This window comes from Oratosquilla oratoria, chromosome 24 (genome assembly GCF_046742065.1).
Source record: "Oratosquilla oratoria isolate Oo_2021 chromosome 24, ASM4674206v1, whole genome shotgun sequence".
NCBI lineage: Eukaryota > Metazoa > Arthropoda > Malacostraca > Stomatopoda > Squillidae > Oratosquilla > Oratosquilla oratoria.
The window spans coordinates 53,975,246-53,987,648 of record NC_134800.1 but is presented as its reverse complement, the minus strand read 5'-3'; the positions used below and the strand labels follow the sequence as shown (position 1 = coordinate 53,987,648).

General features: G+C 40.9%; 1 protein-coding gene across 1 annotated transcript in view; it reads right to left on the bottom strand.

The window, feature by feature from the left end:
• The window catches only part of LOC143038348 (uncharacterized), a 124,066-nt gene that overhangs the window by 82,580 nt on the left and 29,083 nt on the right, over positions 1-12,403 (bottom strand). Inside the window, exons 4-5 of the mRNA XM_076207379.1 lie at positions 7,382-7,495; positions 4,972-5,139 (exon numbers count right to left, since the gene is read on the bottom strand). Coding sequence (XP_076063494.1) covers positions 4,972-5,139; positions 7,382-7,495 — 282 coding nt within the window. The remainder of the gene's footprint in view (positions 1-4,971; positions 5,140-7,381; positions 7,496-12,403) is intronic.

Below are 12,403 nucleotides of genomic sequence, written 5' to 3'. Positions count from 1 at the left end.
CCAGCAGTTTTACACACACACACACACACACACACACACACATATATATATATATATATATATATATATATATATATGATTTTTTTTTTTTTTTTTTTTTTTTTTTTTTTTTTTTTTTTACTGGGAGCGGGGCTGTGATGAGGGAGTTTCTGCAAGGGTAAGATCCGAGAATTGTACTCCAAATATTGGCACAAGGCTGAATAAAATTATTCTCTCCCACAATAGAAGGACGCGTGTGAGGGGGGAGGGGAAGGGGGGGAATCTTTATGCCGAAAAACATAATAATAATCTTGAATAGTGACCCACCAATCCCCACTAAGCTTCTTACGAAACGCTGATAGACGGACTTTGACATTTTTAGTGTGGGGGGAGGCTTTGAACTCGTTTTCTTCGTGTAGATGATATTAAGAAAAAGAATGATATCGCTACGTGAGCTAATAGTTGCATGTGCGGAGCCGGTAGCGTCTAAATCCCGACCGGGCAGAGCTTGGAAATTAGAAAACGCACTCCCTCTCCTCCCCACCCCCTCCCACTCCCTCCCTTGCTGTGCGGAGCAATTGCCTCGGAGGGGAGGGGGACGGGTGGGGGTGGGGGGAGGGGGACTGCCCCCCCCCCCGCATCATCCATGATCCCCCGAATCGGACAATTAACCCCCAAGAAACTCCTGGACGTTTTCTGGGCATTTAGGATGCAGTTTTCTTCATATACACTTTATGTCTAATTGTACACACACACTTACTTGCTTACACACACACACACACACACATACACACACATACACACATGTGCACAAAAACGGATATTTTGGTTATCAAGCACGGATTTCCTCTACCGCCTCTATAATCCTGCTTTTCCACTCATTAAAATGAGTTAATGATAATCCTCTTTTCTCGTGTCCTTGATTTATGAAATTAGATAGACCATTCATACTTTCCTTCCTCACGATTTACCAGTATCATGTTCTTGGTGTCTAAGTTTGGCACTGTCGGCTCTACAGAAATAGCATGTTTGTGGTGTTGATTTTTGAAAAGTGAATTGTTACAATTACACTTGTTTTTCTACCAACTGCTGTACTTTTTTCTTCGTCTTTTTTATAAGATAATTATGGCTGTAATAACTAACAATGACTTTTGCAATGATCAATATCCAGAAGGCTTTGTGCAATTAATTTTCAACTTTGGGTGTGGGTTTTTTGGAAAAGTTTTAAAATAAAACCTTATTAATTCATTGATCGTATTTTCGCATTTCGCCTTAATGGCATTGGAGACGATGTCTAGGTTCCAAAATATTCCTTTGTCTCTCTTCCTAATCAGTACACTGTGTTTACATCTGTCGATTGTATTACAAGCTATACTCTTTCGTATTTCTCTACTATATAGGCCAGATGGATATACCGCGCGTTCCTTCTTGATCCAGAATGTCTATATTTTTTCTTCATGTTTTTTTTTTCGATGTAGATCCTACATCAGATATTTTTCACAAAATCTGATAGATGTATACAGTATCCTTATAGACCTTCACTGAAATACTCGTGAATAAGTGTATGCACAGTGTGTACGTCTTCATTGACTACATCTGTGCGCATTGTTACGGACATTAAGTGGTTGTTTATTCTCCATCACGTTGTAAGAGAAGGGCATTTGCATGACAGGGGGTATACTATATTCTTTGTTTTTACCAATCATACCCTGATCAGTGGTATTTATAATATTATACAATGCCGGTGATAGTGCATGTGAAAGTAAAACTCTGAGAATTTTTTTTTTTTTTTTTTTTTTTTTTTTTTTACATATACGATATTTGTTCGTGTTATTTTCGTCATCTCTGGTTGCTGCAACGATGTATTTGACCCTCCCAGGCCAAGTCCACCCTCGTTATGGGATGGCATAACATCAGCCACTACTAACCCTCTGTTGAGGAAAGACCATACACAAGTCCAACAGTAATACGAGGGTAGTTACAAAAGTCTTGACTCCTGATCTTTATTCTGCACCAAGGAAATTGAGGGGATTGTTTATAGCAATATTATGATTACTGACCATTTGCGCTCATAACTTGAAATTCTCATCTCTCTGTTGCAGATATTGGCAGTGTGACAGGGATGTGTCACTGAATTCCTCCACGCAAAAGTGGAACCAATCGACATTCACTAGCGTTTGGTGAACGTTTACGGAGCCAAGGTAATTGCTGTCAGAATGGTTAGGAGATAGGTTCGTCGATTCCGGAGTGACGACAGAGATGTGAGTGACAAATCGCGCTCCAGACGGCCATGCACAAGCCCTTGCTCGCTCATCACTGGCGAAAGTGCATCGAGAAGAGGGGTGATGTCGTGGAGTAATAAATTCCGAATCAAAAATTATCCGCTCTTTTTAAGGGCCCTATAGCTGTCTTCGTAGCTCTTCATCCTTTTTTTTTTTTTTTTTTTTTTTTTACTTTTGGAATAACCCTAGTAGAAACACATAGGTTGTTACTACTTTGGGGTGAACTGAAGCAACTTCACCCAGTTTTACTGTAAGAACTGGGGCATCGATTGCGTGGAAACATACAGTCATTACTTTAGGGACTGTTTTAGGGCGTCTGTACGGACCAGTCACTCATCGCTCGTACATGTTAACAAAGGAATTATGATACTTCTGTAGTACAGCTGTCCTTCCTTTATATTGTTCCCTTAGACGTGTCTTTAACTACGACTCAGCCTCTTCCAAGGCCGCGCGGTAGCCTAGTGGGTACCGTGACAAACCCATGAGCAGGTAGTCTTGAGTTCGATTCCCAGGATCCACTGCGTTCTTCTTGCGTTAGTTCCTGACACAAAGGATTACAAAGAAGGAGCATGCCGACAAGAGACCTTTTGGTCCATAACTAGGTCGGATGCGAAAATAATTATAATGATAAATGAATAAATAAAAAAATATAAATAATGATAAATAAAATAAATAAATAAATGCATAGCCATAGTTAAATAATAAACAAACAGGTAAATAGTAAATAATAATAAATTGACAGATATATAATAATAAATGAAAACAGACAAATAATAACGAACAAATATACAAATAATACAAAATAAATGGCAGGCATTACATTATCTTACTTAGGTGTTCATCGACCCAAACATGGACTTAGTAAACCCAGCGGCTTGCCGCAATTGGCAGGGCTTGACCTACCATGGGTTTCTCACTTCCCGCTTCGTGGGAGTGGGATGGTGAGATTGAGTACCTCTTTCAGGTATCCTTGTGGTGGCGGAAAATAATACTAGAGTAGGATATGAGATAACAGCTGAAGTGGCAGGGAGGATTGGGGTGCCAGATAAAACATTTAGTGGAGAAGTAATGTTGGAGATGTGTTTAGCTGAAGACAGCAAATACGGTGTTTAAGGAAAGAGACAAGCATAAGTGTAAATGAGGAAGACTATTTGAGGGAGGGGTGGATGATGAGGCATTAATGGACTACGTAGTGGTATCCAAAGGGAGAATTGGAAGCGCTCTGGACGTTTCTGATTTCAGGGGAGACAGGGCATTGTCAGATAATTATCAGGGAAACAGGGATGACTTTTCATTTACAAGGGCTTTTGTTTTCAGGGGAGAGCAGGGAACTGTCAGGTGATTGTCAGGGAAACAGGGATGACCTTTCATTTACAAGGGCTTTTGTTTTCAGGGGAGAGCAGGGGACTGTCAGGTGATTGTCAGGGAATCAGGGATGACCATTCATTTGCAAGGGCTAACATAGAAAGGGCAACAATTGGTGTTGGATGGATGTGGGGTTGGTCAACGATGGGTGCATTCCTTGCTGATCATCCCCCATTACAAGGGGGAAATTGCATTTTAGTATAAGATATGTAGTTATGAAAGAAACAAATACAAATAAAATTATCCTTATCTCATCCTATGAATTAAAAAAAACATTAAAAAATTAATAATAAACAAGTAAACAAAGCATATTCTCTTTCTATCTTTCTTTCTCTGTCTATTTGTCTCTATCTCTACCTGTCTATCTGTCTGTTTGTCTATCTACCTACCTATCTCTCTCTCTCTCTCTCTCTCTCTCTCTCTCTCTCTCTCTCTCTCTCTCTCTCTCTCTCTCTCTCTTTCTTTCTCTCTCTCACTCCCTCTGCCGCTCCCTCCCCCTCTCTCTCTCTCTCTCTCTCTCACTCCCTCTGTCGCTCCCTCCCCCTCTCTCTCTCTCTCTTTCTATCTATATTTCTCTCTTTCTCTTTCTCTGTCTTCTTGTCTCGCTCTCTCTGTCTTTCTGTCTGTCTCTCTACCCTTATCTGTTTCTCTCTTTCATTCTCTCTCTCTCTCTCTCTCTTTCTCTCTCTCTCTCTCTCTCTCTCTCTCTCTCTCTCTCTTGTGCGGGGTACTGACTGCCTAAGTATAATACATTCAATATTCTATATCTTAGTAACTGCCTTTCATAGTTTTGAAACCCAAAACTGCAAATGAAGCCCATAAGTCTAAGCTGTTAATTTAGGTGGAGGAAAAATAGGAAAAGAAAAAATCTTGGATTTTTTTTTCTAACAAAACTCAGTGTTTGACAAATGACACCACATAAACAAAAATCTAGTGGCAGCAAGTGGATGTTTTGTTATTTTGTTTAGTGTTGATATTGTTTCCAGGAGGATAAGAAACAGCAGTATATAAGCACCCCCCCCCCCCAACCCGAAATAGACGAGGGGGGGGCGGCAAGGACCAGGAATTTGAAATAATATGTGGTTTGAATAGTAAAATTCACGAGAATAGCCAGAAAATAAAAACAAGATTGTGGCATTTACTGTTCGTGTCGGAGAATGTCTTGGTCTCGCTAGAGGCCAGAATGTCGGCAGTTTATGACTTGAGAGTTTGAAGGGCGTATTTAAAATTCGTCTTACTATTTTCCCGAATTCTAGCTCCCGGGAGGACACCCGAGCACCCGTGGTTTCTGCCCGCTGTACCTCCTGACGACAACACCTGTGAACAAAACTGGCACGTAGCTGACCTGGCGGGCATCGGCAGGAGAAGGCGAGGCCCGGACCGTCGATGCAGAGTCCTCCGTTGTGACATCGAGGGCCCGTCAGTGACCCCAGTTGCTGCTCGCTGGACCCACCCAACCCGAAGAACGATAAGGTCGAGTTACAAGCGCTGATGTCCACTTCACAGTTGATACCTGCCCGGGACGAGAAGGAGTGTGTAAATTAGGACAGGAACCAAGAGGATGAAATAGAAGGGAAGGGGGAAAGGGGGACAAGAGGAAGGAGGAGGAGGAGGAGGAGATGGAGAGGAGAAAGGGAAGAAGAGGATGAGAAACTAGGGCGAGACTAAAGGACGCGGAGGAAAAGAACGGAAGTGAGATGGAAAGGAGGCAGTTTAGACATCAATGCGAGAGGGAACTGAAGGAGTAGGAAGAGGAGAAATGGGAGAGAGAGGATGAGAAGGGGCTGGAGGAGGAGTAGAAAAAGGGAGGAGTAAGGAGGAAGGAAAAGGGAAGAGGAGGAAGAAGAGGAGGAGGTGTAAAAGAAAAGAAAGAAAGAGGGTGAGAAGGAGTTGAAAAGAAGAAGGAATGGAGAGAGGAGGAAAAGAGAGTGGAGGTGAGGAGGAAGAGAAGGAGGAGGAGGAGGAGAAGGAGGAGGAGGAGGAGAAAGCAAGCATGCAAGCATGCAAGCAAGCAAGCAAGAAGTTTGGACATCAATACGGTAATGGTTAACGAGGTGGTCATGGTGATGATACTGGTGGTGGTGGTATTAACATTAGTTTTATTTGTTTCCTACTATTTAGTAGGGTAATGTCTCTCTCTATCTATCTATCTATCTATATATCTATCTCTCATTCTTTCTCTCTATCTATCTATCTATCTATCTATCTCTTGATTGATCAAGACCCCACTAGAAGGTTCTATTGGGACAACACCTACTCTGGATTTCCGTACTCCTGAAGTGGTCGGGGGACAAGAATGCCGCCGCCGCCATCACCTGCGCGTCGTAAAAAGGAAACGACAAAATAAGGCGAAGCGAGAAGGAGAATAGACCTTTCTCTACTCTTCTCCTGTAAAGAGTCGAGGCCGAAGAGGAGATTTGGGACGTTCTCTGAATGAGCGTGGTTGTGGAACGAGTGAGAGAAAAAAGGATATGGGATGTACGTTTGTGAAAAGAAAGATGAATGTGTTAGCGTTAAGTGAAACTAAGTTGAATGGGAAAGGTGAGGTTGAGTTAGGGAGTGTGGTCGTTAGAGTGCTTGGAGTGAAAAGAGAGTGAGGAAGAGAAAGACTGTCTCTGTTGGTGAGTGATGAGATGTGTTATGGCTGAGTGGAAGAAAGGGTCGTCAAAGATTCTGTAGGAAAATGAGTATGGGTTGTAAGACATGCGTCTGTTCGAAGTAATGAGAAAAGTGAAGGGGAAGCTGTTTAGATTTGCTAAAATCAGTATGTAGATAGCTTTGGAGTTTGAATGTAAATGTGATGGGAGATTTGAATGCTAAAGTAGGGAAGGAACCACTGGGTGGAATGGAAAGTAAATGTAGAGAAGACTCTACGAAAGATTGTACCGACTAATTGCATGGAATAGACTTCGGATCTAAGAGAGGCTAAAAGGAATAGACTATGAGTAAATGTATTTGGGATGATGTGTCTGGAGTCAGGGAAGAGGGAGTGGAAGAGGTAGAAAGATGTAGAGGCTGGTCAATGGACAATGCAGCCCAAACCTATTACCGTAGCCATTATTAGTCTACACGAGCACCATTCCCTCATTACCATAACCAGCACCTGCCATCAACAGCACCTCCATAATGATAATCATAATTGTTGTCACGAGTTTCAACGACAGGAAACCCGTAGTTCCACCCCAGCTGACAACGATCCTTGGGCCTTCCCATAGATCTTTCTGGGGGAGAAATGCTGAATTGATGTCTCTGGTGTACCAGTGTGGGTTTGTTTCTGTCACTGGCTAACAGGATGAGAAGAACGATCAGTTGTCAGTTCTGCTTATGTGTGGAGGAAGGTGTAATAAAAGTTGGTGGTCATCTCGGGAAGAGTTTGGAGAAGAAGTCCGGGGTGTGGGGACTCACGGGTTTTTGAAGATGAGCAACAAAGAAACTGATCTCATTGACGTCACTCTCGAAGGCCCATCACAAGCAGGTACCTATCATGGCCGCAAACCACCTCAATTGTCGTCATTAACTCTACTGCACCAATATGTCAGATATTTCCGTCCCTAAGTTCCACCATCTTTACTGCCACTTCACAAACCCCCACACACGGGTCTACTTTCGTAGTTAATCGTCTATGGTTTTTAGCATCACTTCAAATAACTATTTCCATTAGTTGGCTAAAGTCGGATGTCTACTGCTGCCTTGCATGCGGGTCTGGACGAGAGGAATTGCCTCGCTGAGAGAAGGCCATGTGATCACATGGTTACCTGTGTATCCGGGCGGGCAGGTGCAGACGTAGTGGTCGAGAAGGTCGGCGCAGGTGCCGTTGTTGAGACAGGGTATGCTCAGGCACTCGTTAACTTCCGCCTCGCAGAAGAAGCCTGGAGAAGACACATGGAGAGGTAAAGACGTGAGTGACAATGTACAACGCAATGCAGTATATCTTAATGCACATTTATGTGTATACATACATACGAGTACATACACACATTCATTCATACATACAGGCATACATACTTACAAACACACACACACACATATTATATATATATATATATATATATATATATATACACACACACACATAGATATATATATATATATGTATATATATATATATATATATATACATATATATATATATGTGTGTGTATATGTATATATATATCCTCTTAAAATCGACGGCAGAGTTGGTAAATATTTTTTTCGTAAGCTCTCAAGCTTTCAAAAAATAGATTCCTGGTAGGAGCATATGGAATGAATCAAATCTCCAAGACTCATACGAAACACAAAGATGATAATAACCACAAAAATACAGAACACGACAAACAAAACACAAGAAATTAAAGCAGAACAAAACCGACTGGGTCCAGTGATGTTGTCTCGGTTCTCCGTGTTGATAGTGGACCCAACACTAACGCCATCTTGTGGCAAAAGAAGAGGACCCACAGCTCCAGGCCATTATGGAGGCCATCTGGATAAAGGAGCTGCAACCTGCCACCAAGAGGCAGGTAAATGACTTCGCTCGTTCCTCCTTAGCATGAAACCTGTTCGGAGGAGCCAAATGGGGGTCTCCACCACACAGGCCTTATTCTCCGCTCAAAGGAAGATCGCACAGACCCCATCGCTCAGAAAGACAGAGAGACAGATCGGCGCCGAACCCAGAAATGATTTCTCCGAGCATCCTTTCTGCCAACCCATGATCTTTCCAGGTGCTAAGCGGGCATACGAGTACAAGCGATCTTTCCTAATACCCCATCGGTAACTTCTCCCCATGCTTTTCATGCCAATTACAATGTGCTCCATTTTCTTCACTTCAGCTGAGGATGCAGAAAGATCCACGAAACGTCTTGGTGTCTACTTTCTTTTGCTTTAACTTATTGTATTTTGTTTGTTGTGTTCTATATTTTTGTGATCATTATAATCTTTGTGTTCCCTATGGATCTTGGAAATGTGTTTCATTTCCTCTCAGCACACCAGAAATCTACTTTTCAAAAGCTTGAGAGCTCACGAAAAAACTTGATCTAAAATTTTTGCTGTCGTTTTTAACAGGATATGACTTAAAGAGAATCTCCTGCCACGCCTTATCAATATATGTACCAATAAGATGCACCAAAACCACCCCAGTATGACACCTGCACACAGAAACTAAGATACCCCTCATGAATCTTTTCCATTAATCTGTGTATGAAAGCACGTGTTTGTGTGTGTGTGTGTATTCACTTGATCTTTGGTCTTTGGATCACGTGTTGGACTCGTGATCGATAGCTATTTCCCTCCTGGAAGAGAGCTCAGAGCTCGTAGGTCCGATCTATGGGTAATGCTATGACCTTGCACACACACACACACACACCCAACTCCCCGCCCACGAGAGTCAGAGTAACGACCCGAAGCGCAGCGGTACCGAAATAATTTCGGCCCTGGGCAGGATTCGAACCGAGAACTGCGGGCCACTATTGTGGCAATTCAGCGCTCTACCAACTGCGCCACCGAGTCGTGTGTGTGTGTGTGTGTGTGTGTGTGTGTGTGTGTGTGTGTGTGTGTGTGTGTGTGTGTGTGTGTGTGTGCGTGTGTGTGTGTGTGTGCGGTTGTACGTACGTGCGTGCGCGCGCGTGTGTGTGTTGTTATTTACATTATTATAGTTTTTATTTATTGTTTTATTATTGATAGGATTTTTTTTCGCATCCGACCTAGATATGGATCAAAAGGTCTCCTGTCAGCATGCTCCGCCTTTGTAATCCTTTGTTTGTGTGTGTGTGTGTGTGTGTGTGTGTGTGTGTGTGTGTGTGTGTGTGTGTGTGTGTGTGTGTGTGTGTGTGTGTGTGTGTGTGTGTGTGTGTGTGTGTGTGTGTGTGTGTGTGTGTGTGTGTGTGTGTGTGTGTGTGTGTGTGTGTGTGTGTGTGTGTGTACTGATGTTACTGAGGACGCCCACTTGATCCTTGCCTTGCAAAGACTAAGGTCAAGTATGCACATACCTAGAGTAAAAAAAGAAAAGCAGTCAATTAGATGTGAGCTAATACATTTAAGTGCCGTATAACCTGGGTGGTGACTATATAGATATAGGTGCATGTGCGCGTGTGTGTGTGTGTGTGTGTGTGTGTGTGTGTGTGTGTGTGTGTGTGTGTGTGTGTGTGTGTGTGTGTGTGTGTGTGTGTGTGTGTGTGTGTGTGTGTGTGTGTGTGTGTGTGTGTGTGTATGTGTGTGTGTGTGTGTGTGTGTGTGTGTGTGTGTGTGTGTGTGTGTGTGTGTGTGTGTGTGTGTGTGTGTGTGTGTGTGTGTGTGTGTGTGTGTGTGTGTGTGTGTGTGTGTGTGTGTGTGTGTGTGTGCGTGTGTGTGTGTGTGTGTATTTACCTAGTTGTATTTACCTAGTTGTATTTTACGGGAAGGGGAGCTATGCTCGTGGGGTCCCGTCTTCATATCTCATTTTATCTAAACTATTTTTAAATTCATGTATTGTTTTTGCACACACCACTTTCTCATCTAACTTGTTCCAACTGTCTATTGCTCTGTGAGGAAAGCTGTTCTTTTTCAAATCTCTTCTATAGCTGTCTTTTTTTATTTTCTTTCCGTGTCCTCTTGTATTTCTGTCATCCCATTTTATCAGATTCTCTCTATCAGTAATTTCTATGCCTTTCATGATTCTGTAAATAGCTATCAAATCTCCTCTCTCTCTTCTTTGCTCTAGTGTCTGTAGTTTAAGTTTTTGTAGTCTCTCTTCATATGATAGTTTTGAGAGTGTTGGTGCCAGTTTTGTAATTGCTCTTTGTATTCTTTCAAGTTTTTTTATACATTTTTTTGTACTTGGTGACCATATCGTTGCTGCATATTCCAATCTTGGTCTTATCAGGGTGATTAGGATTTTCCTCACCATTTCTTCATCCAGGTATGTAAATGCCACTTTGATTGTTCTTATTAAATTATAAGTTTCTCCAAAAATCTTATTTATATGTTTCTCAGGTGACATATTATTCATAACAATGACTCCCAGGTCCTTCTCATTTTCTACTTTTTTTATTCCTTCTTTTCCCAAATTATATGATCCTGTTATTCTGTTTTTGCTTTTTCCAAATTCCATTATACTACACTTTTTTGTATTGAACTCCATCTCCCACTTCCTACTCCATTCTTGTACTTTATTTAGATCTCTCTGTAGTGATTCACAATCTTCTTCAGTTTTCACTCTTTTCAGTAATTTTGCATCATCTGCAAAGAAGCTCATATAGCTTTCAATTCCTTCATCCATATCATTAATATATATAGCAAACATTATTGGGGCCAGAACTGTTCCCTGCGGGACACCGCTTATTACTTCATTCCATTTTGAGTGCTGATCTCTTATCACTACTCTCATTTTTCTTTCTTGCAAAAAGTCTTCCATCCAATTTAGCAATTTACCTTGTATTCCTCCTTCATATTCTAATTTCTTAAGCAACTTCTTATGTGGTACTTTGTCAAAAGCTTTTTTTTAGGTCTAGAAATGCACAATCAGCCCATCCATCTCTTTCTTGTATTATATCTATTAGCCTTGAATAGAAACATATTAAATTGGTGACGCATGATCGTCCTTGTCTGAATCCAAATTGCCTTGGATTTAGTACGTTGTTTTTTTCCAAGTATTTTACCCATCTACTTTTGATAATTCTTTCACATATTTTTGCTATTGTACTTGTTAGAGAGACTGGTCTATAGTTGGTAGGTTCTTCTTTATTTCCTCCTTTATATATAGGTACTATATTTGCTTTTTTCCAATCTTCTGGAACTTTTCCTTCTTTTAAGGAACTGCTTATTATGCTATGTATTTTGTCTGCCAGTTCATTCCTGCATTCTTTCAGAATCCAGTTTGCTATTTCATCTGGCCCATGCGATTTTCTGACATCAAAATTACCCAAGTGTGTCAATATTTCATTCTTTGTTACTTCTATTTCTTCCATAGGGGGGACTTTTTCCTTCCACTCAATCTCTTCAGGTTGTATATTTTCCCTTGTAAACACTGATTTAAAATGTTTGTTCATAATTTCTGCCATTTCCATTTCCTCAGTGTATTCAACTCCTCCTTGTCTTAATTTCTCTAAGTCTTGTTTGTTTTTCAGTTTATTGTTTACAAATCTGTAGAATAGTTTTGGTTGATCTTTACACTTTTCTATAACATCTTTTTCATATTTTTTTTTCCTCTCTGCACTTTTGTACATATTCATTTCTATAACCAGTATATATTTTCCATTTTTCAGGTCTTCTGTCTTTTTTCCATCTGTTCCAGGCTTTGTCTCTTTTGTCCTTTAACTCCCTACAACTTTTGTTGTACCAGCATTTTACATATTCTTTTTCTTGTTTTTGTCTTGGGACATACTTTTCCACTCCTTTTTTGTAAATTTTTGTCAAAATATTCCATTTCTCTTCCACTGTTGTTTCTTCTTTGTATATTTCTTCCCAGTTTTCTTGTTGGAAGAATTCTCTTATTTTATCAAAGTTTGTTTTTTCATACATCATTCTTCCTTTTCTATATTGTTCATTTCTTTTCATATATTTTTCTTCATTAAGTTCCAGTTCAATCAATATGTGGTCACTTTTACCTATTGGTGTTTTATATTCAATCTTGTCCACTATTCTAGGTTCAGATGTAATTATTAAGTCTAGCCTCGATGGTTCTTCTTCATTTCTATACCTAGTGTTCTCTTGTATCCATTGTGTCATTGAATGGTCAGTAATCATCTCAAGTAGAGCATTTCCCCATGAGTCATCACCACTCTTTACTGTCATTTCTTCCCAGCAGATTTCTTTGCAATTAAAGT